This window comes from Taudactylus pleione, unplaced genomic scaffold (assembly GCF_031769625.1).
Source record: "Taudactylus pleione unplaced genomic scaffold, aTauple2 ptg000314l, whole genome shotgun sequence".
NCBI lineage: Eukaryota > Metazoa > Chordata > Amphibia > Anura > Myobatrachidae > Taudactylus > Taudactylus pleione.
Window position 1 is genome coordinate 10081619 of NW_028284715.1, and position 27056 is coordinate 10108674.

Sequence of the window (27056 nt, forward strand, 5' to 3'; positions counted from 1 at the left end):
GCGGCTGATTACACCAGCGGGCCTAAGACCGCCGAAGGCGCAGTGTGAAAGAAGTATGTCTCCATCACAGACATCCTTCATTTTTTTAGTTTGACCGACTCAGTGGTGCCCTCCTGTGGCCGGTGCCCTAGACATGTGACTAAGGGCTATTTCACATTTGCCGGTTTTGGCTGGGCGGTTTTTAGCCGGCTGTGAAATATAGTAGTGCAGGGAATCAGCTGGGTCCTTTCACACGGCACGGTCGCCGTGTTACAGCCGGGAATATCTACTGTGCAGGACGGCTGCCATGCCGTGTCGTCCCTGCACGCCAGTGGTGTAAAGGTAACAATGTTTCCTTGCACACACACTGGCTTCTGTCGGCCGGGCTTGTTCAGCAGGAGCTGCCGCTGTGCATGCCCAGTTGGTTTTAAAAAAAAAACACACATAAAAAACAGCTCTAAGCCGCTGCTTGTGAAAGGCACACAGTGCCTGAAAAAAGCCGTCCGGCTACCGCCAGGTTCTTCCAGGCCGGCCAAAACCAGCAAATGTGAAACTGGCCATAAGCTGCCTAATGGTGGCGCCGGCCCTGGCTGCAGTATATCCTGTGCTATAACCCACCCCGATTGTATGATGTCGCATAGAGGGGACTGGGCTGCCAGCACCAAGAAATGCAAGGCTGCCCGGAGTGGCTGTACCTGACTACTGGGTGCGTGCCTCTAGGTTCCAAAGGACAGTCTGGTAGGCACTGTAGCAGCGATACTGGCTGCACGTTGCCATCCCAGGCACCCTGCTAGCCAGGAGCAAGGGCCGTGGGGCAGCATGGTGCTGCCCGCAGTGCCCTGCTCTATGCGCTACAGGACCGCTCGCACGCCCCTAGTTACTGCCCTACTGCGCAGTGAATTATCTTCACTCATTTCTGCCCGCAACCCATATAGATACGTATGAAAATAAGCAAAGATTACTTGCCTTATTTAGTAGAAATGTGCGCAGCTGGACATGGCAGCGAAATATTGCTGAGAATTGAACTGCCCCATTCGTACTAACTTGCTGTAAGATGTACTGTATATAAGCTCATTGTATTCAATCGTAAACAATCTGAACATATTAATAACATATCTGAGCTATAGAATAATTTAATTGCAGAGGGTTCTATCATCTTTTGCAGCAATATTACAAAAAACAACACTTGAATGTATTTAAGAAGTAGAATCAAAAGTTGGTTTGTTTTTTAATACTTCCTTGCTGCCAACAGCACTTAAGAGATCGCAGTTCCAGGAAATAATTTCTACCCTGAACTGCACTCCTGTCATATTATTTATATACTAGAATGATTATTGTGAATTACAGGTTGAGTCTCCCATATCCAAAATGCTTGGGACCATAAGTTTTTTGGATATAGTATTTTTCCGTATTTGGGAATATTTGGAAACAGGACCCAAGTCTAAACACAGAATGTTTTTTGTGTTTCATATACATATACACATAGGGCCTGATTCAGAGCTGAATGCTCTGACCAGAGCGCTCGCTCTGAATCAGGGCCCTCCTACCTGTTTTAGGAGCGTCCTCTACCACCCACAGCTTATGCAAGCGTCCATGATGATGGTCGCGATGGTCAAGACCATCGCGACCATCGGGCTTGCGACGGAGACCCTGCGGTAGGGTCTCGCTGCCGCAAGCCCTGGAGTGATTTTGGCTCTATCAGAGCCAAAATCACTACTACTGACATCACTAGTGATGTCAGTGGGGCCGGCTTGAGACAGTAGGCGTTCCCATGGGAACGCCTCCGTCTGGCAGGCACGCCCCCGGCACGCATGCGCAGTGGGGCAACATCGACCCGTTTGCGAGCGTCCTTTGCTCGCGAACGGGTCTGAATGACCCCCATAGTCTGAAGGTAATTATGTACATCAAACAAAGCTTGTGTGCATACACAAAATTAAATTGCTTCATATAACAACCTGAAGATGATGTTATACAATATGTTTAATAATTTTGTGCATTAAACAAAGTTTGTGTCTCAGTCTAACCCCCCCAAAAAATCAATATTTCAGAATATTTGGATATGGGAAACTCAACCCGTATTACAATTATTATTTTCCACATCAAGGGGTAAGCCATACAGCTGGGGTCAGGCTGTGACAGTGGGCCTGATTCAGAGCTGAACGCTCTGACCAGAGCGCTCGCTCGGAATCAGGGCCCTCCTACCTTTTTTTGGAGCGTCCTCATGGACGCTCGCATAGCTGTGGGTTACCACCCACAGCTATAGCGAGCGTCCATGATGATGGTCGCGATGGTCTTGACCATCGCACTTGCGACGGAGACCCTGCAGTAGGGTCTCGCTGCCGCAAGCCCTGGAGTGATTTTGGCTCTATCAGAGCCAAAATCACTCCCACTGACATCACTAGTGATGTCAGTGGGGCCGGCTTGAGACGGTAGGCGTTCCCATGGGAACGCCTCCGTCTGGCAGGCACGCCCACCAAAGGGGGCGTGCTGTCAATCAACATCGACAGCACGCCCCCTTTGGTGCGAGACCCGGAGCAATGGTGAGCCCGTCGCTCGCCGGGTCTCGCGCATGCGCACAACGGAGCTCCCTCCGTCATGCGCAGTGGGGAACATCGACCCGCTTGCGAGCGTCATGCGGGTCTGAATGACCCCCAGTGTGACTTATACCTTTCACGTCGCAAATGCCGGGTCGCAACCGGGATTTGTACACGCGTCCATTCCAGTGTGACCCCCTTTCAGACTGGCGGCCCGACCAGGCAATAATGCCAGGCTGATGACATCACTGCTGAGCTGGCGATCTCCAAGCACCGGCTCTTCCTATGCAGTGAACGAGACCCGTTCCCACTGCACTGCAAGCCGGGTTGTGTTCCACCATGCTCGTTACCCGAGTTGAAATGCCGGGTCGCTCGACCCAGTTATTCAACTGGGCCCTTTTGTACCCTTTCAAATCGCAAATGGCGGGTCGCACCCGGGATTTGTTCACGCATCCTTCCCTGGTGTGACCCGCTTAAGACACCTTTCAGACCAGTGGCCCGACCCGGCAATGATGCCACATAATGCCAGCTCTCTCTATGCAGTGATCGGGACCCGGGTCACCTCGACCTGGGCTACCCATTCACACCGCATCGCGAGCCGGGTTGAACTCATGTTCAACTCTGCTCATTACCAGAGTTGAAATGCTGGGTCACTCGACCCGGGATATTTCAACTGGGCCCTTTCACACTGCACGGCAACCCGGTATGCCGCGCGTTCATGTGCAATAACCCGGGCTATTTGATGACAGTGTGAAAGGCAGAGCCGTACCTAGACTTTTTGGTGCCCTGTGCCAGAACGAGCATTGGCACCCCCCCCTATTTTTTTAAATAGTGAGATAACCCACCCGAAAAGGGGCAATGGCCTCATGTGGAAGGTCCAGGGAAGAGATAGGGGAGGCCAGGAGGGAATCAGTATGATTTACCGCCGGACACGGCGGTTGGAATCCCGGCACCAGCATCCCGGCAGTAGTGGAAATCCCGAATGTCCTCAGGTAAGTCTTAGCTAACCTAATTCTGTCCCCTAACCCCCCCTCTAAGTGCCTAAACCTAGCCCCCCTTCCCCTAAGTCCTCCCCGGGAACGCTAAACCTAACCCTCCCCCCCCCCCCCCCGCAGCTATCCGCTCCTGGCATCCCTTCGATCGGGATGCCAGACAACGGTCTCCCGGCATATGTCTAATGACAGGCGTCGGCATATCGACGCCTGACTTTAGACCCTTGCCGGGATATGACAGTCGGGAAGCCGGCTGTCAGGATTAGGTCCGCCGGCTTCCCGACTGTATACCGGCCAGGAGGTGATGGGGATAAAATTAGATGAAGCTACAAGTGAGAATGATAATAAACAGAAAATTTACAGGTCCAAACAGCAGCCCCTGCCCTGTGCCATGGCACAGGTCGCACTGCCCCCCTGGTGAAAGGGGTATCTGAGTGTTATAAGGTTACAGTCAGACCATGTTTCACAGCCTGCCATGATGATGAGCCAGCCAGCAGCAGTGTAACTGAGATGCTGTGAGTGTGAGTGACTGAGAAGATAATGAGTGAGTGTCTGCTGCACCGCCCACCAGCGCAGCAGGTCAACCACCGACCAGGCCCTGCCGGGCGCGAGCGCCCCACCCTCCGCGCGCGCGCTCCCGCGGCCCTCTCAGGGAGGGAGCGCGGGAGCGAGGCGGGCGGTTATTATGCCACCCAGTCAGCGGTTGCCATGGCAGCGCTTGACGTCACTCCCCCGGCCCCTGCTCAGCGATTGGAGGAAACCCCGTGGATCGGTGAGAGCAGAGCTTTGAGCGCTCGGAAGAGAGAGACCGGACTCTCCCAGCGGCAGAAGCTAGAGAGACGCGCACTCGCCCAAAGCCCGGGGACCGACACAGCCGCCAGCAGCTCTCCGTGCTCCCCTCTCCGATACAGGTAGGTACCAGTGCAGCGGCGACGGGGGGAGGGCGGGCACACCAGCCGGGCGTGCAGTATGGGTGGGGGTGCAATGGCGGAGAGGAAGCATTGTCCATAGAGCAGGGAGGGGGCTGGGGCCGTGCTATCCGGTATACCCCCCCTAATCCAGTGTCTCCTTCTTGTCCTGACCTTTTGGGCAGCTTGGGGCACCTTGGCTTTTGGCAATACCGAATCAGCCTCTTGCAGGGCATGCTGGGGCTTGTAGTCTCCCTCCCCACCCCCCCTCTTCTCATCCATCCTCTGCATCTGGTTGCCTAAACCGTGGGTAGGAGGAAGCCATTGTCCCCAGCATTTCTCCTTTCTCTGGCAGAGGGAGGACCCTCCCCTCCCAGCATCTCCTCCTTTCCCAGCACCCCATATATGGTGGCCGGGCTGAGCTCATCGCCCCGCTCTATTTACTATGCCGCCTTATCGTGCAATGTCCACATAAGTATAGAATATACGCGCCCGCACCCATTCATTGGCACCACGTGTAATCCGCAGGCAAGCGCGGCTAGTCGGTGTAATCCGGTAATGTGCCCTGATCTGGAATTTTTTTGGGGGGGGGCACTGCTGCATGCATCCATCCCCCTCCCCCATCATGTTGCATCGATGCAGCAGACATTGCAGCACAGGTGAGGCCGCCCCCTCCTCCTCCCCCGGGGACACGGGGAGGAAGGGAGGTGTCTCCTCTCTTTGCTGCTGGGTCAGTGGTGGCGAGTAGACCTGGTGACAGTGGCCATGTTCCCTGGAGGCTTGTGCACAAAGGAGCCCAAATCATCCCCCCCCCCCCCTTACACCAGTCACACTTTGCATAGAATCAGGCTGCAGCACATCAGGAATGAATTACATCGCTGCTTAACCTTACCAGTATGCCAGGCCCTGTTGTATGACCAGGATTAAGGTCACTGTGACCCCTCTCTCTCCTGAGATGCAGATATACCTATATCTTATGGGCCCTTCACATGGTCAGTGTATTTCCCAGTATGATCTATGAGTGACTGTGCAGATGAACAATGCCCCTGCTGTTAACACATTAGCTAATTTCTGAGTGAGGGTGTCGGTTTTGCTCATAAAAGAAAAATGTGTTGTTGCCATGTCAATTTAAAAAATTTTTTTTTCTCCTTATAAACGTGGACCATGCCCTTAGTGATTGGAGGAGAATTGGGTTTTTCAAGACCTGTGCATAGCTGGATCGCACCTCCCCCTACACATTCCAGATACTTGGGAATGGGAGGTGTTCATCTGGGTAATTCCTCGCAGGTCTCTTGTTCATCCGAAGCGTTTAGTGAGGGTTGGAGGTGCGACGTTTATCTGTTACCTGGGAAAGCTTAAGGATTTCGTAGGCTAGTCCTTGTGCAGCCACTGCTTCTAATATTGAATGGCTTCGTAGGGAGTGGGTGGGGTGATGCTGAAGCTTTCCGGAAGATGGATCCACCATGAGCATTGGCTTCCTTTGAGAGGATGTTAATGTTCACTTGAGTATTTCCAGATGGGAGTAGAGTTTGTTTGAACTAACGTTTCCGCAGCCCATTGATATGAAATGTGTGAAACCTTTTAGCAGCTAAGAATATTGCGGTCTTTCATTTTTCCTTGTGGGGTTTTTTTTTTTTTTTTTAAATGGTTGCATTTTATGTAACACAAGTGTAATTGTAGCTTCAGCATTGATTACAGTAACATGAACGTTGGTGTCTTTACATAAAGCTGACTTACAAAACCTGATTTATTAAGGTCTGGTGAAACCTGATTTGTAAAACGGGGAATCTTTCATTGTCATCCTAGCCAGCGTCCCATATTCCGTGCCCTCTGCAAACCACATGGAAAGATCTCTATTAAAAATGGATTACAAGAGCAATGATGCAATGATAGGTGGAGTTAATCCTCATATAAGCCTTTCTTGGAGATCATATTGGCTGGCATATACTATTAGCGGGGACTCCTCCCTTGCTATAAAACTAGGGCGTCTAGGTTATGTCTGGTGTATAAAGCTTGTGCTCCCTAATTCTTCTGCAAGTAGCCAGACACATCACAAACAGGTAACACAAGCAGACCAGGGTGGGGCCCTACTGATCTTTATCAGACTGCATTTTTTACAGACTATAACCCTCCCCAACATCACTAGCTGGTTTTCTTCCTCCTAATTCCACTTGGTGACTGGGAGAAACCTGCTTTTGCCTTCCCCTGCAGCCTTGTTTAAAAAAAAAACATGGGTTAAAGAGAAATCCCTATTGGATTATTCTTCTGCAGTTGTCTAAAAATCTTCTATTCTCATTATTTCATTTCTGAAGTACATAAATAATTAATCCCAACAGTTTGGATTCCTTCAGCCCCAGTACAGTTACATTCTGACCTGTTTCCCCCTTGGGCTTTAGAAGGAGACGCCACTGAATATCACATCGTGGTTTCCCACTCGGGGTGTGGTGAATTCAGGGTTGTTTTTTTTTTTTCTTCATACATTTTGGTTCCTGTTCATACATGCATAACACCTTGTGGCTGTAGAATATGACAACGCCTGCATGCTTATGGTTTGATCATCTACGCAGCTTCTTGTAAATGATTGTCCCTGTGGTGGATCGGCTAACGTGTGACCTCTATGGTCAGTGGGATATAGATATATGTACACCTGGATTATGGGTAACGAGGGGTTTTGACAGCACGCAAAGGCTGTATTTCCATGGATTGGGAATCCCCGCGGTCTCCCATACACATGAAAAGAGGGAGCACTGTAATGAATGTAGGTTATTAACAATGTTGCTATGTCGCTGGGTCTGTTTCTCATCTCTTAAGAAATATCATTCATTTTATCGCGTTGGAGCTAGCATAGGCGTGCGCAAAGCTTGGGAAAATGCAAGTGCTGGAAGAATATTAATGACATGTAGCTTGTGTTGTGTAAAGAGCAATCTGCTGGTTTAGGCTTAACCCCTTAACTGTCCTCACTGGCATTTCCATTTTTAGCCTGGCCAAGTTGTGGAAATGATGCTGTCAATTACAAACGTCACTCGGTCGCGACAATTTTTAAAGAATCTTGTATTGAAATGACGGATCTCTAGCCTGAAAGAATCATTGTTTAGGTCCTGACGTTTAATGTCAAGCAAGGACTTTATCACTTTCTTCAAGATGACAGGGTTATTTGGGGGCGCTGTTTTGTTACAGTTGCTGGATTTGGCATTTAATCCTCCTTGGAACCAGTATGAAAGTTGATCCCATTTAGACTATACTGGCAATGTGTTATGCATATTCTATTAAATAAAACACGCTCCTGCATTGGGGCTATTTTACATTATTCAGCCTTAAAGATCATTTAAAATAATATTTTGGCATTTATTGAATTGTGCTGAATATTATAAATGACAATGACTGGAGTATTTAGACTTCAAGTCTGTGGTCATATTTAGTTTTCTCTCCTACAGCAGATATTCCCTTTTTGACCTGGATGCTATCAGGACACAGTAATGTAATGGGGTGGTGATAGTTACTTATCAATGGAGCTGCATTGGAATGTCACGTTTACACTGAACCTTATTTGTTACCTTCATGGTCCATATTTTCATTTTGGGGTTTAGTGGTCTTGCACTGATACTGAACTATATTCCTGTACAATAAAACTATACAATTATAGGATATATTACAATCTGATCAGTTTAATTAAAAGTTTCCACTTACTATACAGTTTGTATATAATAAGGTAGAAAGAAACACTTGCAGGATATGTAATTGTTGTTTAATAACACTATTTCAATACACAGCCTCATGCTGGGCACACACTACAATAATCTGGCTGGTTGAAATGAAAACCTGGTAATGTATGGGAGCAAATGACAATCATCCATTTGCTCACAAACACTGGAAAACAGCCAAAAATGGTCGTTCAGACAAAGTTAAAATACATGAATTTAACCAATTTGAAATAGTTTTTGTCCGTTTTCCAGTGTTTAAAACTATATCGACTGTAATTTGCTCCCATACATTACCAGGTTTTCATTCCAACCAGCCAGATAGCTGACAGATAATTGTATAGTGTATGCCCAGCATTGGACTGATCCCTGTAGATGAAAACTATGTAAAGTAAGCACATTTTCTTCCAATTTTGACCTTTGCAGGGTATTGCGTCAATTTATAGCTCAATGTGTTTTATGCTTTCGTATACTAGTGAATTGGATAATCGTAACCTGTGTCAGCTTCAGAGACCTAGTGTGCAACCCTTAAGGGGCCTATCCATTGCACGAGTTTTAGAATGATGCGTTTTGGTCGAATTGTTCAGTCGTGTAATGGATAGCCAGCAAGGACCAGCGATGCGCGTGCAACGCTGGGTCTTTGCCGACCCGACTACCTACTGAACATGTTCGTCAACCTGACGATGCTTGTCAGGTTCGGCATGTTCAGAGATAGGTCGGACTCCTGCACTAAATGACGCAGTTCAGTGCGGGCACCGCACCTCGACGACCTGAAGGTCTGAACGCTAGTCTTTCAGGTCGCCTAGTGGATAGGCCTCTTTAAAGTTTTAGGTGTGTTCATTGCACAGCTATGATGTCATTTCCTGTTCATGGATCCTGTTTTTTTTTTTTTCTAAACCAGGTCACATAGTAAATAGTAGGGACCGAACTGACAGAACTTCAACAGCTAGAATGGTGGTACAACCACAATCTCTGCTGGGAGAGTTTGGTGGGGGAGATAGTGGATGTTGTAAATGCCAACCTAACTAAAGCAACTCGTAGTATAACTTTCTACCTGGTCTCAGTAACCATCTCAGTTTGTATTTATCAACAATTCCCTTTTAAAGTGATCTATTCAGTGAGGTTGGATTTTGGACGTATTTATAATAACTGATGTTTGATGAAGCATTAATAGAAAGTGCCTTGCGGAAACAGTGATGTAAAAAAAATATTTTTATTATAAAGTGGGCAAATGGCTCCTCTTACTTTATAGCATTAAATATTATAATGGTCATGCAACATAATGGCAATATGTAGTTACCCATCTTTAGCTTGAAAAGACCATAGATGTTTCATCTTTAAAACAAATGACTATTTCGGGTGAGAGCGGGACTGCTTAGTTGTCTTCAGGACTCATAAATGGCAGAAGGGAAGTCTTTACCCACCTTCCTACTAAAGAAGTTATCTGGAGTGCAAGGCCACAGCCTCTTCTCACACTGTCAATATTGATTTTGTTTGGACCCCCAGAATGCTGTCTGAGGATGGTATCCAATTGTTTCTATCCCCCCTTCGCGCCCAATGGAGTTATTCAATTGTTGCTCCTGTCGGGCGCAGTCAGCTGCTGGCGCATCATTTCAGCTCGCATAGGGGAAAAGTGACCCGTTTGTGTGCCCAAATGGCATTTTTCACAATCTCGTCCAACACTAAACCCGACCTCATTGGGAGCGATAATCTGCATCAATCGAACAGCGCCTTGCGATCTACCGTCACTTAAGACGTGAGAACGGGCACGATAAATCAATTGAATACTGCCCATAGTATCTTATTTTTATTTTTTTATTTTGGTTCAAGCAAACTCTTAATTCACATGTGGTAGCACAGTGGTTAGCATTACTGCCTCACAGTTCTGGTGTCAAGAGTTTGATTCCTGACCAGGGCCATGTCCGTGTACGGTTTGTTCTCCTGCGTTTGTGAGTTTCCATCAGGTGCTCCGGTTTTTTGTCACAATCCATAAAAATAACATACTTGTAGATTTTAATCTGCACCTATGTGCGGAATTCAATTGATTTTGCGGCCCGCATCTCCCGTCTAAAGTGACAGGAGATCGCGGGCCGCTATTCAATTGTGCAAGCTTTTCACGCTGATCGCGCCCATAGAGGTCAGGTTTAGCCGCGTAAAGCAGCTAAACCCGACCAAAGTGCTGGGCGCGATCGCGAAAAGTGATGTTTGGGCGCCCAAACATGTCACTTTTCGCACATTTCAGCTCTCATCCCCCTGGGGCTGCGAGCTGAAATGTAGCGCTTGGCAGCTGATCACGCCCGACAGGAGCAAGAATAGAATAGCTCCGTCGGGCGCAATAGGGGCTGGAAAGAATTGAATTCCGCCCTATTTGTCCATGAATAATGGGGGGACTCTTGTGTGCGCTGTACTGCCGCCTGCACAGCTATCGGCTAGTTACGGTAGTGCCAACATTGCAAGTTTTCCATCGCAACACATGGTGTAATTGTTGGCATTACTGCCTCACAGCACTGAGGTGGTGGATTCGATTCCCTCACTTTGTGGAGTTTGTATATTCTCCTTGGGCATTCGTGGGTTTCCTGTGAGTGCTCTGCTTTCCTCCCACACTCCAAAAAATATACTGGTAGGTTAATTGGCTCCCAACAAAATGAACCCTAGTGTGCATGTGTGTTTAGCGAATATAGATTGAGAGCTCCGCTGGGGCAGGACTGATGTGTATGGCCAAATATTCTCTGTAAAGCGCTGCGGAGTATGCGCTATATATGATGAATAATAAACCGTGTTTGAGGGAAAACTTGTGATGCATGGAGACGCAATGTGCCATTTAGGTGTAGCGCAATGTTACAATACAGAGGAATTTATATCTTTTTAAGAGCAAAAATCATCCTGAAATAGGGCCTTGGGGCTGGACACACCGTACCTGCAGCGCGCCCAGCAATTCGCACAGGAAAAGCTGCTTAACGCGGCTAATACCATGCATGCTCGCAAGAGAAAGGGGCTGGTTGCGCAAACCATTGAATAGCTCACGTGCAGTTTAAGCGGCAGCTACAAACAATTGCATAACCCCCTAAAGCTTTAAATAGCTTTTGAGGGCAGCATATTTTAGATAGAAGAATGCAAGCTAGTATTCATTTGCTGCAATTCACTATACAGCCATGGCCAAACATTTCAGAATGACACAAGTATTAGTTTTCACAAAGTTTGCTGCTTCAGTGTTTTTAGACCTATTTGTCAGATGTTACTATGATATACTAAAGTAACATTACAAGCATTTCATAAGTGTCAAATGCTTTTGTTGGCAATTACATTAAGTTTATGTAAAGAGTCAATATTTGCAGTGTTGACCCTTCTTTTCCAAGACCTCTGCAATTCGCCCTGGCATGCTGTCAATCAACTTCTGGGCCACATACAGACTGATGGCCGCCCATTAATGCCTAATCAATGCTTGGAGTGTGTCAGAATTTGTGGGTTTTTGTTTGTCCATCCGCCTCTTGAGAATTGACCACAAGTTCTCAATGGGATTAAGGTCTGGGAGTTTCCTGGCCATGGACCCAAAATGTCCATGTTATGTTCCCCGAGCCACTTATCACTTTTGCCTTATGGCAAGGTGCTCCATCATGCTGGAAAAGGCATTGTTCCTCAACAAACCTGTTGGATGATTTGGAGAAGTTGCTCTTGGTGGATGTTTGTAATTTTACTTCAGTATACCATAGTAACATCTGACAAAAAGGGCTAAAAACATTGAAGCAGCAAACATTGAAAACCAATACTTGTGTCATTCTCAAAACGTTTGGCCATGGCTGTACAGGGCGTGTTGCAACGTATTTAGTAGGCAAGTAACGCATACCATTGGCAACATTCTTCTGCAATTCACAATGTGAATCTGTCACAACTAGTATAAAAACCATATTGGGGACATTAGTGTCTACAGAGCGCACACAGCAGTTTGTTTCTAGTAATTTCTAATGGATCGCGTGCTGCAGGCCCTCTGAGCAGATGATACAATGACAATTTAATATATTTTTCTTTTTTTCTTCCTGATCATTTGCAGACCCCTCAATCAAGGGAGGAACACATTCCTGACAGTTTTTGGCAGGGCAGTAATTGAGGGAACTAGTTGTAGTGTTCATTTTAGGTCAGGCATGGAGAAGGGCACCGGACCTTAGAAAGGGCACTCGCGTATGGCCGAAAAGGGGGCATGACTTTACGCACCCCCTTTCCATCACTCCTGGGTGTGTGCTCAGCTTTTACGGACATCCTGGGCTACCCGAAGCTCTTACACAAATGCGCACGGCATCTATTCACAGTGTGGTATGTGCTGCATATTCTGTGAAACTTTGGTTTTAGAGAATACATCTTAAGTCAAGGCTTTATCAAATAAAATTATTAAAATACATGGCTTTTACTTGCCAGGTAGATTGTAGAGGTAGGATAACATTTGTAAGCAAGGGTTGGATCCATAAAAATACATTTGGCTCACTTTTTAATTTTTTGCCTATTTAGTAATTTTGTACAGTTTTATCCATCTGCAGAGATACATTGTTGCAGTCAGTGTCGGGCTGTAATGATGCTACTGATGCATTGTTTTGGATATATATTTTGTTATGGGTGTCGGTGCTATAGTATGAGAACGTCTTGTAGGGGGGATTAAATTTGTCAGGATGTGCAGTGGTGATGCCAAGCTGCGCACATATCGGCAATTACAGCAGTGCCGACATTGCACCTCTGTGGGTTTGCAAATTAAAAACTGTGCTGTTAGTCAGGGATTTGAATTCCCCCTCCCATTTGAGGAATTTGACACCATAAGGTACTGCATTACCAGAAACCTTTTGGCATTTTTAAAATTACTGAGTTGTAGAGCTAGTTATTGAAAACTTTTATGGAGAAAACAAAATTCTTTGCTTCCAAAAATAAAAATTGTAGCTTTAAGGAAGCTGAACAAATCGTGTTATATAAGGTTTGCTTACCATATAGGCAGTGCACCAATATTGATAGGCCAGATTTATGAGGTAAAATCAATTAAATGCAAACCTCGCATGTCACAGCGCAATGTTCAGTGTGTGTCACCTGCACTTAGGCTAGTTTAGCTTTGTGCAATGATGGGTGCAGTTACCTACATTCAAATGCAATCATAGGGCTCGATTCAATTCAACGCAAATTGAATAGCGCCAGGAATTAGCTCCCTGAGCTATTCAATTTAGCGCGCTGCTAAGCCCGCCTAAAGCTGCGTACACACGGTCAGATAAAGTGGACAATTTAAACGATAACGATCCTATCGTTTTTGTTCAAATCGTCCAGTTTCTGGCCCCTCCAAACGATGGTCGATGCGCGGGAACGAATAGTCGTTATCGACTGTCACCCGGGCAAACGTCATACATGGTCAATTTCAACCATGTTAGCCTGTTTACTATAGGGACTCGCGATCGTTAATCGCGGGTCGCTATAGATTAATGCATGTGTTGTATGATCATTATCTGATCGTCGTGTAGTCGTCCCGTGTGTACGCACCTTAAAGATTTCTTCTCGCATCTCCTGGGATGCGAGTATAAATCCGGCAAAGTCTAGGCGCAATGCTGTTTTCTGCCCTTAATTTAGGCCGGGGAATGCCCATTCTCCCGCATAACAGCGCGCAGAATTGAATAGCTTCATTAGCTCATTCCCGGTGCTATTCAATTTGCATTGAATTGAGCCCGTAATGGTGCGTCACCCTTACTGTTTATTTAATCAAATTGTTATGTATATTTCTGGTAGTAGATATGCTAGACGCCTGGATGAAAATCTGGTCTATTTGTACGCAGTTATCTGCAAACTCTCCGATCCTGCAGGCTTTGGCCATTTTAAAAAGGATTTTTTTTTTATTGTCCTAAAGCAAATGTGTTGAATGTATACAAATATTTGTTAATTTACTTTCTTCTTCAGGGTCCATAGGCTCCACAGGGAGACCTTGGAGGTATAGCTGGATCTAGATCCCAGGCACCATGCAGTTAAAAGCTTTGCTCCCAGGATGCACTGGAACCTTCCTCCTCCTATACCCCGAGCCAAAGGCACCTCAGTTCTAGTTGGTGCCCGGCTGGAGTAGGGTCACTGTTTTGCGCAGGGGGGCTGATTAGCAGCCCCAAAGCTGTTTTATTTTGAGTTATTTTTTTTTTTTACTTTGACTCTTCAGAGCTGGCAGCTGCGGACTGTCCATAGGACGTCTGACCTCTCAGGGTATCCTGCAGTTGTTGCAGTCTACTCCTGTGCCACAGACTCACTCCCTACCAGGGGTTTACACACTATATGCAATCTCCTACGGTACCACTACAGTCTGTCATTCCCTTCCAGGGTCTTACGCCAGCTGTAAAACCACCATGGGTGGATGTTTTATCTAGTTCAGAGTTTGGCAGCTTCATCTACGGCCTTTCAGACCATGTGGCGGAATGAAAGACCTCAGAAGGCTTCTAAACGTCCTGTGTTGTCGTCCCAGTCTACGCAGGACACCGATGTTTTCATCGGATGATGCGGGAAGTGGCTGAGGCGTCTGATTGATTCCCCCCTCACAGGAGGTCTGGAGCCTAAATCAACTAATATTCCATCGTTGGTACGGGCGATACGATCCATACTAGATATAGAGAATGATGGTCCTGCCCCTAAATCCAAATACCCTCAATTTAAACAGGTAAAGGTGACTTCAGCCATTTTCCCTCTCTGACCAGCTGGTAGACCACATGGCGGAAGCCTGGTAAGAGGTATCAACTGCAAAAGCATTTGGCCTCATGCTATCTGTTCCCTGAGGGTCACTGCAAGAAATAGGAATCGCCACCTGTGGTGATTCTCATATGTTACTCGCCCGATTTAAAAGTGCTACGCTGCCAATGCCTTCCATTTCTTCCTTGAAGGATTCTACAGATAGGAAGGTGGAGGCGTGCCCGAAATCGATTTACTCTCTCTCGGGAGTTGTGGTCCATCCGTCCATAGCCATTTCATGGGTGGCCAAGGCAATAGAGAGCTGGGCGAATGTCCTGGAGACACCTTTGCCGAGGAGGCTCCTGAGACTCAATGGTCTTTAATGGGCCACATGAGGGATGCAGCTGCTTATATTGGTGAGGTTGCTTTGGATGCCAGTCTACTGACCTCAAAGAGTTCGGCCGCAGCAGTTTCTGCTCGCCGCTCCCTGTGGTTATGCTCCTGGAGGGCTGATGCTAATTCAAAAAAGGGCCTGGAGGCCTTGCCCTTCAATTTGGAGATATTGTTGTCCCAGACCTGGACAAAATTGTAGACACACTGGCAAAATCTAAGTCCGCTTTTCTGCCGTCAGCGTCTGCGCCTTGAAAGGCTAGAACCTCTTTCGGTCCTTTCGTTTTCAAGGAAAGTCCAAAGGACAGTCTTCCTAGACAATCAGCGGCCAAATCGACCTCTAAGCCTAAGAAACAGGCCTGGAGCGCCAGACGGCCTCCTTCTAACTCAGAGGATAAGCCCTCAACCTGACGGGACGGGCCTACCTCTAGAGGATCCCAGAGTTGGAGGCCGACTTCTTCAGTTTGCCCAGTGCTGGTGTCACCACCAAGGATGCTTGGGTAAAAGAAGTGGTCTCTCGAGGTTACGCCCTCTCATTCCGTCGAAGGACTCCCCATCAGTTTATCTGCACAAGTCCTCTGCTGGACAAGAACAAGGCCTTGCTGATCCAGAAGGCAATAGAGTCCTTGCTGAAAGCAGGGGTCATTGTACCAGTTCCACTGTGTCAGTGCGGGACTGGTTACTATTCTACTGTTCTGGTTCAAAAGCTGAATGGGTCTCATCGGCCTATCCTCAACCTAAAATCTATGAACAAGTTCCTCAGGGTGCCCAGGTTCAGGATGGAAACTTTCCGATACATCATACTGGCTATGGAACCTGGGGATTACATAGTATCACTGGACATTCAGGATGCCTACCCACTTGTCCCCATAACACCTTTCCACCAGCATTATCTGCGCTTTACTATATTGCAACAACACTTCCAGTTTCGGGCGCTGCCCTTTGGCCTCTCTGGCACCAAGGCTATTTACCAAAATTATGGCTGTCATGGCAGCCCATCTACGGAGTAGGAGTATACGACTCCTGCCCAACCTAGATCACCACCTCTTGCTTTCAGGCTCTCCAGAAGTACTTTAGCAACACTTGCACCTGACGATCGCTTGTCTACAAGCGCACGGATGGCTGATCAGTTGGAAAAAGTCCTCCCTAATTCCCTCAGAGGATGGTTCATTTGGGAGCCTTTCTGGACTTCAGAAAAGTTCTCATCTCTGCAACTGTGAGTACGAAGTGGCCGGTTGTTGGTACACTCGGAAATGCAGGTTCTAGGATCCATGGTGTCCATATTTTGATATGGTGGAATATGCCCAGTTCCATTCAAGGCCCCTGCAGGGGCTGATACTATCCAAGTGGAAAGGGTTACCCCACCGGATCAGGACTCAGACGCTGGTGTTTTCTCCGGAGGTACGCCTGTCTGTCTTGGTGGCTACAAACAACTCATCTCACCAGGGGTCCCCCCTTTTGGATCCCAGACTGGGTACTTCTGACAGGCGCCAGTCTCCGAGGTTGGGGTGCGGTGACCGGTCCGCACTCATTTCAGGGCAGTTGGACAGAGGACAAAGCTATCCTTCCAATCAACATATTGGAACGTCTGGCTGTGTACAGGGCCCTCATGATGACGAGACACTGCTCTTCACGAAAAAGGAGTGCAGATTCAGTCTGACCAACGCCACCACAGTGGCTTACATCAACCATCAAGGAGGCACTCTAAGTCGGGCAGCAATGACAGAAGTGTCCCACATCCTGACTTGGGCAGAGTGTCGCCTCCCGGCCATCTCGACAGTGTTCATTCCAGCCTCCCTCAATTGGGAAGCGGACTTCCTCAGCAGTCACAACATGCATCCAGGGAAATGGTCTCTTCACCAAGAGGTGTTTCAGCTCCTAGTGGACAAATGGGGCCACCCAGAGGTGGTCCTCATGGCTTCCCGTCACAATCACAAGTTACCGGTGTACGGGTCCAGAACAAGAGATGCCGAAGTAAGCTTAGTGGACGCTCTGTCAGTGAAGTGGACCTTCCAGTTTGCATACATATTTCCTCCAGTTTCCCTGCTTCCTCAGGTTCTTCTGAAGTTCAAACAGGACGGAGGCACGGTCCTGCTTGTGGCTGCAGCTTGGCCCAGACATCACTGGTACTCAGATCTTCGGAGTCTCCAAGGACACTCCGTTCCTGCTACCTCAGCAACCGGACTTGTTGTCTCAGGGTACTTGCCTTTACCTGGATCGTCTCTTCGATGGCGTGGCTCTTGAGACATCCATCCTAAGGTCCAGGGGATTCTCTAGCTCGGTCACCATCACGATGCTACGAGCGTGTAAAACTGCCTCAGCCAGGATCTTTCACAGAGTGTGGCATACTTATTTCCAGTGGTGTCGCACAAGGGATTATGACCCTCAAATGTTTCGTGTTTCCAGAATACTAGCACTCCAAGATGGTTTGGACCTCGGCCTAGTTAAAAGTGCATGTCTCTGCACTGTCAATGTGGTTCCAGCGACGTATAGCTCCGCTCCTGGGTAGCCACACTTTTTTTTTTTTTTTTTTTTTCTCAGGGTGTTTTCTGGATTCAACCACCCTTTGTCTCACCTGTGGCTCCTTGGGATAGTTCTTCGGTCCTCCATTTGAACCACTAGATTCGGTGGAAATTAAGTGGTTAACCGCTAAGACTATTTTTTTTCTGGCAGTTGCATCTGCCAGGAAGGTGTCAGAATTGCGGGCTCTCTCCTGTCATCCTCCCTCGCACTTGCCCTGAGTTTCTTCCTAAAGTGGTTTCTAATTTCCACGCAAATCAGGATATTATAGTACCGGCCTTTCAGTCACCTAACCTCTCGGCAGGTGAGGCCTCCTTGGTGTGGTCCGTGCTCTCAGAATTTTATTATGTGGACCGGACCCGTTCCATTCAGAAATCGGACTCCTTATGTGCTCTATGGATTTTACAAGACAGGATGGCCAGCCAATGAGCAAACCTTGGCTAGATGGCTTCGTATGCCTATATCAGAGGCTTACACACAGGCAGGCCTGCCTGTTCCGGCTTATGTTATCGCTCACTCTACTCAGTCTGTGGGCAGCTTGCCGTGGCGCCTCTGCTGTTCATCTTTGTAAGGTGGCCATGTGGTCTTCTATCCAGACATTTCTAAGGTTCTATGCATTTGATACCTTCAACTCTCAGGACATCCCCAAGGTCTCCCTGTGGAGCCTAAGGACCCTGAAGAAGAAAATGAGTTATGGTAAGAACTTACCTGTGTTAACTTTCTTCAAAGTCCATAGGGTCCACAGGACACCCGCCCTTACGCACCTGGCTTCATATGGGCTCTCATACTGGTCACCTGTTTTCCGTCTCCTCTGTGAGTGTGATTCTCGAGTGTTCCAGTCTTCCTTCTCTTTTTTTCCTCCAGCTACTTCCAAACTGAGGTGGCTCGGAGGCGAGGTATAGAGGATGGTTCCAGTGCATCCTGGGAGCAAAGCTTTTAACTGCGTGGTGACCCAGATTCAGCAATACACCCCCACCCAAGGTCTGGTGCTCACTCTAGCTCCGGCGGCAGGCAGGGTGCTGGAGCTAGAAAAGGCACTTCCGTGCGCGCCCACCCGAAAAGGGGGCGTGGCCATTGAAAAGGGGCATGTCTATAAGACGCGTCACCCTTTTCATCACTCCTGGGGGCGTGCCCGGCACTTACGGACGCACCGGGAAGCCTGACGTCTATTCACCGGCAGTGACCGGGTTACCGCACATTTCCACACCCGCGGGACACTGCGACCCGCTGGTGTAGACGGCACCCGCAGGTTGTGAGGGCAGGGCGGTTTTTGCTCTCCAAAAGCAGGGCAGGGTACCGCACCCTGCTAAAACAGCCTAGCGGGAACGCTGCAAGGTCTCCCTGTGGACCCTATGGGCTTCGAAGAAAGCGAGTTAACTAAGGTACCTTAACTCTCATTTTATCTATTATACTTTCAAAGTTTACCAGTCACTAAAGATGCTCATTTATCTACCTCTTAATCCACTTCTCTCTTCCCAGAGGTTTCCTAGGTGTGATAATGAGGGAATGAGTGCCTGGAGCTATTCAATTGGCCGCACTGTGAACCCCCGTCTAGAGTGTTTTTGTGCGCACCCTCCTGAGTTGCGAGCATAAATCAGACTACTGCAATGATGCTAGATGTGGGCTTACCGTGTGGGCTAACTGCATCATGCCCGGCACTTCAGTCAGAGAATGCAGGTTACCACAACTAAACCCCAGACATTGGCAGCAGTAAACTGCATCTCCCGATTAAGTGTCGGGTGTAATGCGGATAATTGAATAGCTCTGGGCACTTGTTCCCGCCACTATTCAACATCGCGGGTGCCCACATTTCTGCTCACAGCCTTCTGAGGTGCTGAGGAGAAATGTGCGAAATATCTGCTGTTGGGCGTCCAAACTTTTTGCGTTGTGCCCATTACTTCATACGAGTTTAGCTGCCTTGATTTAACTGAACGGTGATGCCTGGCTGCATTCTGCACTGCCATATGCGGTAGTGGATTGTCCGACACTACTAATTTTGACAAAATTGCTACTTCCACTATGTATGCAACCTTATATGTAATTCTATAACAGTACACCTGTATAAAGACCTGTTCACGTAAAAACTAAAATGTTTTCTTTTCCTTTCTTTCCAGAACCATTAGCCATGGATAAAGGCGAGGTGGTACAGAAGGCCAAATTGGCCGAGCAGGCAGAGAGGTACGATGACATGGCAGCTTGCATGAAGCGGGTGACGGAAGAGGGAACGGAATTGTCCAACGAAGAGAGGAACCTTCTTTCAGTGGCCTACAAAAATGTTGTGGGTGCACGCCGGTCGTCCTGGAGGGTCATCTCTAGTATTGAGCAAAAGACGGAAGGAAGTGACAAAAAGCAGCAGATGGCTCGAGAATATCGGGAGAAGATTGAGATGGAGCTGAGAGAGATTTGCAATGATGTGCTGGTGAGAGGAACATCTACAACCTGTCTCCTACGTTGTCATATATAAACTAGCTGTGGTGTGCTTGCTTTATAAATACTAACACTAGGGGCAGTACAATGATAATTACATGTTGGCAGCGCGTAAAGCACCTAAACCCGTGCAAACTACTGGGTGTGCTGCCCAAACGGCTGTCTGATGCGCACAAAAGCTTGACATTGGGACGATTTTCAGCTCCCAGCCTCCGGAGGGTGCCAGCAGGATTGATGGGCACTCTAGCCCTGTGGCACAAACAATTGAACCATTTCTGGTCACTTTAGACTAATTGAATTCCCCCCCAAATAGCTATTTTTAGTCAAGTATCCAAACTATTTGATTGTCCTTTGCATATCCTGTCCTAGCTAATTCAATAGGTGGAATATGTCCAATCTGCAGCAGCTGACAAGTCCCTTGTGGGACTGTGCAGTGCCAGGCATAGAATGTGTCGCCCATGTGCTAATGCTTGTTTAGCTCTCCATTTAGGAGCGGATAGTTGCTGCACCTCTTGGAAATACTCTAATGCATCAACTCCATTACTAGCTGCTCCTCCTGTTCTATGCAGGTTACAGTATGTATTGGGGGTGAAGAGGATTTATCAGATATTAGTGGAGAAAGAACTGTCTCAGTAAACCCCCTGTGAGCGAACCAATGCTTACTTGTAGTTTACACCTATTGCTTGATGACTGTATTAAGCCATTGACGGCTGCTGATATGGTTACACATTCCGTACAAACAGGAGCGTGTGGAGTGTTTTGTGAATTCCCTGCATTTCACAATAACTTTATCTGGTCCCCAGCTGTGTTTTTCAGCAAAAGTCTTTCCAGCATTTTGGGATATAGAAAAAAGTCTGCAGTGTAATATTTTTTTTTTTTTTTTTAAATACAGGTTTTGGAAAAAGTAGGAATATATATATATATATAATCTCTCACACACACACACACACACCTGTCTCTCCTCATTTACACCCCCACACACATACACACCCCTGTCTCTCCTCATTTACACCTCCACCCACCTGTCTCTCCTCATTTACACCCCCCCACACCTGTCTCTCGCCTCATTTGCACCCCCCCCACACACACACACACACACACCTGTATCGCCTCATTCCCATGTGCAAACTATAATGGTAATCAATGGCTAAAGGCCCCCGTACACCTACCGACTGGTCCCGCGATCAGATCGGAAACCCTGATCCGCCGGTCGGAAATGCGGACTGGCAGCCATCGATGTTTTGCGATCCGTTGGGAGGATCGGTGAAATTCTTAGTTGCATTTCACTGATGCGCAATTTCCAATTAGATTTTGATCGTTGGATTTCACCGATCCTGCAATTCCGGATTGCAGGAGTGCGGCGATCCATCGGTAGTGTATTAGCCTCTTAAGTGAGAGTTGACTTGATCTTAAAATTTGTAATGAAATAATTTCATCCCAGAAAAATCACACTGCACTGGGTCATTGGTGTTGCTTTTAACCAGTGAGGTCAGCTCAGACCAGGTTATCCACCCACGTGTGTGGCCTGATTGGAAGCAGTGGTGGAATGTGATCATGTGGTTAGAGGTCAGTCTGAGGCTAGGGGTTAGTGGTACAAGTTGAGTCTCCCATATCCAAAATGCTGGGGACCAGAAGTATTTTGGAATATTTTCTGACCATAATGACACATCTTGGGAATGGAACCCAAGTCTATACACAATGCATTTGTTTCATACACACCTTATACACACAGCCTGAAGGTAATTTTACACCTTATTTTATGTTTTAATAATTTTGTGTACATTGAACCATCAGAAATCAAAGGTGTCACTATCCCAGTCATGCTCGAAAAGTTGTATTTCAAAATATACTTTTGTATTTTAATTTAAAAATAAGAGGTAATGCATGGGTCAAACATGTAGTTGGCATAATATTTACTGTTTTATACATTATGCACTATTTTGTGAGCAGTCTGACAACCTTATCAACACTTCTGAAATTGTCCATAGTTTCTGCACAAACACTGATCATAGAGGCAAAAAGTTACGTATAAAGCCATTATTTAAAATGTGTAGTTAGTACAGCCGCAATGTTTTCGCCGTCTTTGCCTGTTTTGAGGCGCAACTTTTTCCCTGCGCGCTCCCGCTCATCTCCATATTAAATTCCAAAAGGCAAACTGGCGGAATCGGCAGTAAGTGAAACTGGCAAAGTCCCTATTAATATTTGAAAACCGTCTGAACCCCATAAAAAGCTGCACTAACATTAGAAATCAATATAGAAGTGTCCTAATAGCCCATATAAGTGTTTTGTGTTCATAGGGCGGAATTCAATTCTTTATAGCCGCTATCGCGCCCGACGGAGCTATTCAATTCTTGCTCCTGTCGGGCACGATGAGCTGCCAGCGCTACATTTCAGCTCGTAGCCCCAGGGGGGTGAGAGCTGAAATGTGCGAAAAGTGACATGTTTGGGCGCCCAAACATCACTTTTCACGATCGCGCCCATCACTTTGGTCGGGTTTAGCTGCTTTACGCGGCTAAACCTGACCTCTATGGGCGTGATCAGCGTGAAAAGCTGGCACAATTGTGTAGTGGCCCGCGATCTCCTGTCACTTTAGACGGAAGATGCGGGCCGCGAATACAATTGAATTCCGCCCTTAAAGTGGCAGAATTGGCTGTTGTATGCTTATATGCATAAGTGCTGAAAAATAATAGAAAGCAATTTCTTTTGGGAAAAATAAGTACCTAGTTCAAATTTGGGGTACATGAAAATGGGTACTAGCATATTTTGATGTGTCTAAAGTGAAGATTGAAAAAAAAAAAGTCAAAAATACACCACCTGCAGCCTTGTGCAATCCCAAAAACACATGTCCATCCATATATCCCTCCCCCCAAAATACCAGACCCTCACTTTTTACCCATTTTCCAACTTTTTTTGGACTGAATAGTCCATTAGTGGGCTTGTCCAAAGGGTTCTGGACCAAATCCCCTCAGTTGAACCCCAAACTAGTGATTTTTGCACTTCAAATTCGCCTACCTGTACACAGAAAATGTTATCTGTATTTTTCCACTTAAGTGAAAACTCCTGCAATTGAATACGGAGATAAGTTGAAAACTGGAGAAAAGTTTGCCGATTTTGACTTTTCGCCTAACAGCACTTTTCGCGGCTAATTGAATTACGGGCCTTAGGGGGGAATTTTTTATTTTTTGCATCTGGTCTCCCGTCTAAAGTGATGGGAAATAAGGGGGTGACATTCATTTGTTTTGGGCACCGATTACTTTTCACGCATGTTGCGTCCAAATGAAACTGTTTTCTCTACGTACGGGGGAGTTCAAGTTTTTATCGCAGCTTTAACTAATAGGCGCTCAAGGAAGCATTTATGTTGTTGCTCCGATTTAATTGTAAGTGCCACATGCTTACACATTTCTCCTTGCAGCCTCCTGAGGTGGCGAGCAGAAATGTGTGCAAAGAACGCCCAAACCAGGACTCGGGGGAGAGGGGAGATTCAGTTGTTAGCACGGGGCATCTGACTAATGGGCGTCTATTGGAACAATTCAAATGCTCCGTTCAGAAACCCTTTAGTATTTTAGACGTGAAAAGTTTCTAACCTTGTCTAAAATCCTGCTTATTCGTCTAAACCTACCTTTTGGAGCGTCTGAATTAAGGACCTTACACACGTGTGTATGTGTGTGTATATATATATATATATATATATATATATATATATATATTTATATTCATATATTCTCTTACACCTTACACATACCGTTTTTTCTCCAACAGAGGAGTGCCGGTCCATTTACAGCAACACACACACACACCCCCTCCCCCCTACAGCGCTGCGATGAAGAAATGACCACTGCGGCTAATGGGTGTCTGATCAGACAACAATTGAATTGCTCTGATAGACGCCCATTACTTAAGACACCCAAAAAAACAATTGAATTTCCCCCATAAATGGCGAAACCCATCTAAACTAATGGATGCGATGCTGAAAATTCAGATTGAGCGCCCTGACTTTTCATGTATTTCTGCCCTCCACCTCAGGAGGGCGCAAGCAGAAATCTGTGCGCTTGCTTCTGTTCGCAGCATCAATTGTTTTTGCTTTGTTGGGTGCCCAGTATTGACAGGAATGCAAAAACCAACTGAATTTCCCCCCCATTTGTTGGTTTCCTATAATATATAATTGTATGTGTCTTTTTCAAAGGCGGACCTATGTTAAGCTTTGTCTTTAGCATTTTCTTTTGTGTTGCCGGTACTGCAGTTGAAGTCTTGGTGTAATGAGCTGTAGAAGGCTCTGGTTGTTGCGTCCAGCCCGGTCTCTATTCAACCTTTTTTAAACTTCTATTGAAGTTAAGGAATGTTCAGGTATTGATTACCACCTCTGCACTCAATAGTGTGATGTCATGGAACAACATAGATTGTCATTACCACGCTGGCCATTTTGTAAACTGTCTTGGTAAATGGCTAGATTTGTGCTATATGGCATGCAGTGAAAGGCATTAAAATAGTTTCAGTACTTAAGAAATGAAAGTGAAATTCATAGGACATCTATCAATTGTTTAGTAAATTACTCACGGCTATGTCTGGTTCATGGTTGTAGCTCAGCATTTTTGCAAAGAGAAGTTGCATGGTAGTTTGGAAGTGTAACTTGTGTCATACGCAGGAAGTGTGGGAGGGCAGTAATTGGTGAATGAGTCGGCTTCCTGCACAGGAAGTGCGACACAAGATCTGTACCTGAAACGTGGTGACCGCTTCTCTGGGTCTCCGTGAACATTTAAGTGCACAGGAAAGAAGTTTCTTATGAGTTTCTATGCTTTGGTCTATATTTCCACTGTAAATCATTCACATCATATTACTACGCCAGGTAATACAGGATTTTCTTCTCCCATACGTGATCACTGGTTGATTCAGTGCTATCAGTTATTTGCTGTGTAATGCAGCTGCTAAATAGGAAACCTGAGGCTGCATCTCAAAACACTTCCATATGTATGATTAAAAGAAAAATGTCCTATGCTCCAAGTGGAGGGGGTGGGATTCAACTTGTGGTTTTTTTTTTTTTTTTTTGCAGCTGCAGTTCCCGTCTAAAGTGACAGGCTACACAATTGTAAAGCAGCTAAGCCGGTGTAGTGGATTTCTGCTGGTCTCCTCAGGAGGGTGCGAGCAGAAATACGTCACCAACAATTTAAATATCACTTGTCGGTGTAGACAGGAGCATAATTGAATGCCCCACTCTACCCCACGCATGGTTTGCTAGCCTTACCTTTTAATTATAATGTACCTGTCCTGGAAGTCCTCCTTTGCCTACATGGTAATATCTGGCTGTCATAATGGGGATATGTGAGTTGTGCAGAAGATTCTGGGCCACCCTGTGTCCTCCCACGGTCACATTGCTTTAGGCTGCTGATACAATAGTCCAGTGTGAAGGCTGTTGGTGCCAGGTCTGACAGATTATTGGGTTGTGATGCAACTTTTACCCCTACCTTGTTCCTCCAATAGCACTGTCTGTACATATATGCAGTGATTGCGCTGAGCGCAAACATTTGTGGGTCCCAGGGACTCCTCACTTTAAGAAATTGGGGTCCTACTCCATGGTACCTGGGTCCCATCACATTATGGGGGATGAGGTCAGGCAGCAGATGGGACAGTGCTGGGGGTGAAGGAGGGGGGTTAAGGGCAGGCAGTACTGGGGGTAGGGAGGGGGGTAAGGATAGATGGCAGCTAGGGCAGTACTGAATGGCAAGGTGGGGGATTAGCTGCTTAGTTTTGAGTGATGTCCCATGGACTGTGGGGAGAGGCAGTTATGCTGAAAAGTCTGTAGCCTGTGAGTCGTCACATAATGGGAAGGGGGCAAATGTCGACAGCCTGACAGAGGATCTTGATGCTGCAGGGCAGATGGAGGCAAAGTGGGCTGGACAGTGGTGCCCTGACAGTGTCACCTGCCCCGGACCCCCGTCTTGAACTGATGAACAAGTCAAGATGTCAGTAGCAGTTGCCCTGTGTGACCAGACAATGCCGGGCGATTATAATGCAGCCGCAAATCAAATAGGCAGTCCCCTCAGGGAGCCGGCTTACTGGAGAGAGGCAGCAGTTCCAACAATCTCAAGCTGCAGCCTGCAATAATAATCTAGCGGCCGCCAGGGAGGCAGGGGTGTTGGGAAGACTGGAGGCTGAGTAGGCTGGCCAGTGGCACACTGACAGTGTCACCTGCCTGGGACCCCAGGGCTGTTGCCGGCGGCTGGGGGGTCATCACAAGTCAAGTGCCCAGGTGCGGCCACACTGGAACAGCCCTCAAACCGGCCCTGCATCACCAGACACTGCACCGATTACAATGCAGCCGTGGGTCATACAGGGAGTCTTCCCCCCCCCCCCCCCCCCCCCCCCCAGAGTTAGCTTATTGGAGAGGAGAGAGGCAGCGCAGCAGTCCCTGCAGTCACCAGAGATAACATCTTAGCAGCCGCCGAGGCAGAAGGTGGGTTGGCAGGGCTCAAGCGGCGATTGGACTAGAGAACTTAGCCGGTTGTGATTGGTTGGGGAGACTTCGAGGACTGTTTTTGACTGACCGCGGCAGCGCGTCTTGCGGGATCTGCTCATTTAGTCCCACAGTGCCTGTAGCACGTAAAAACGAGCTATAGTGTGTATTTTACAATCCCTGTATATGCTTTTCCATAGCTAAGAGGGAAGTGAGACCAATACGGAAGATTTAATCTATGCATGTACAACCATTATCTGACACACAGGTTGTAAATTGTGAGGCACCAGGAGAGGTGCACAGTAATAGCAAATTGGTCTTTTTACCTGGCTGGCCTATATTTGTAGCATTTTGTTGGTATTGGATTATGCACCTTGAGTTGGCAATCTGCAAACAGCAGAAACCCTATATACTATAACTGCCAGTGTAAGGCAGACAGCTTAAATAGAAGTACAAAGTCCGTTTTGGCTGCTTGTGTGAGGAGCACTTGGGTGTGT

The 27056-nt window shown here is 47.1% G+C and overlaps 1 protein-coding gene across 1 annotated transcript in view; it reads left to right on the forward strand.

The window, feature by feature from the left end:
* The first annotated feature begins 4209 nt into the window (after positions 1-4209).
* The window catches only part of YWHAZ (tyrosine 3-monooxygenase/tryptophan 5-monooxygenase activation protein zeta), a 36603-nt gene continuing 13756 nt past the window's right edge, over positions 4210-27056 (forward strand). Inside the window, exons 1-2 of the mRNA XM_088442672.1 lie at positions 4210-4416; positions 19799-20103. Of these exons, the coding sequence (XP_088298798.1) occupies positions 19810-20103 (294 nt within the window). The 5' untranslated portion in view covers positions 4210-4416; positions 19799-19809. The remainder of the gene's footprint in view (positions 4417-19798; positions 20104-27056) is intronic.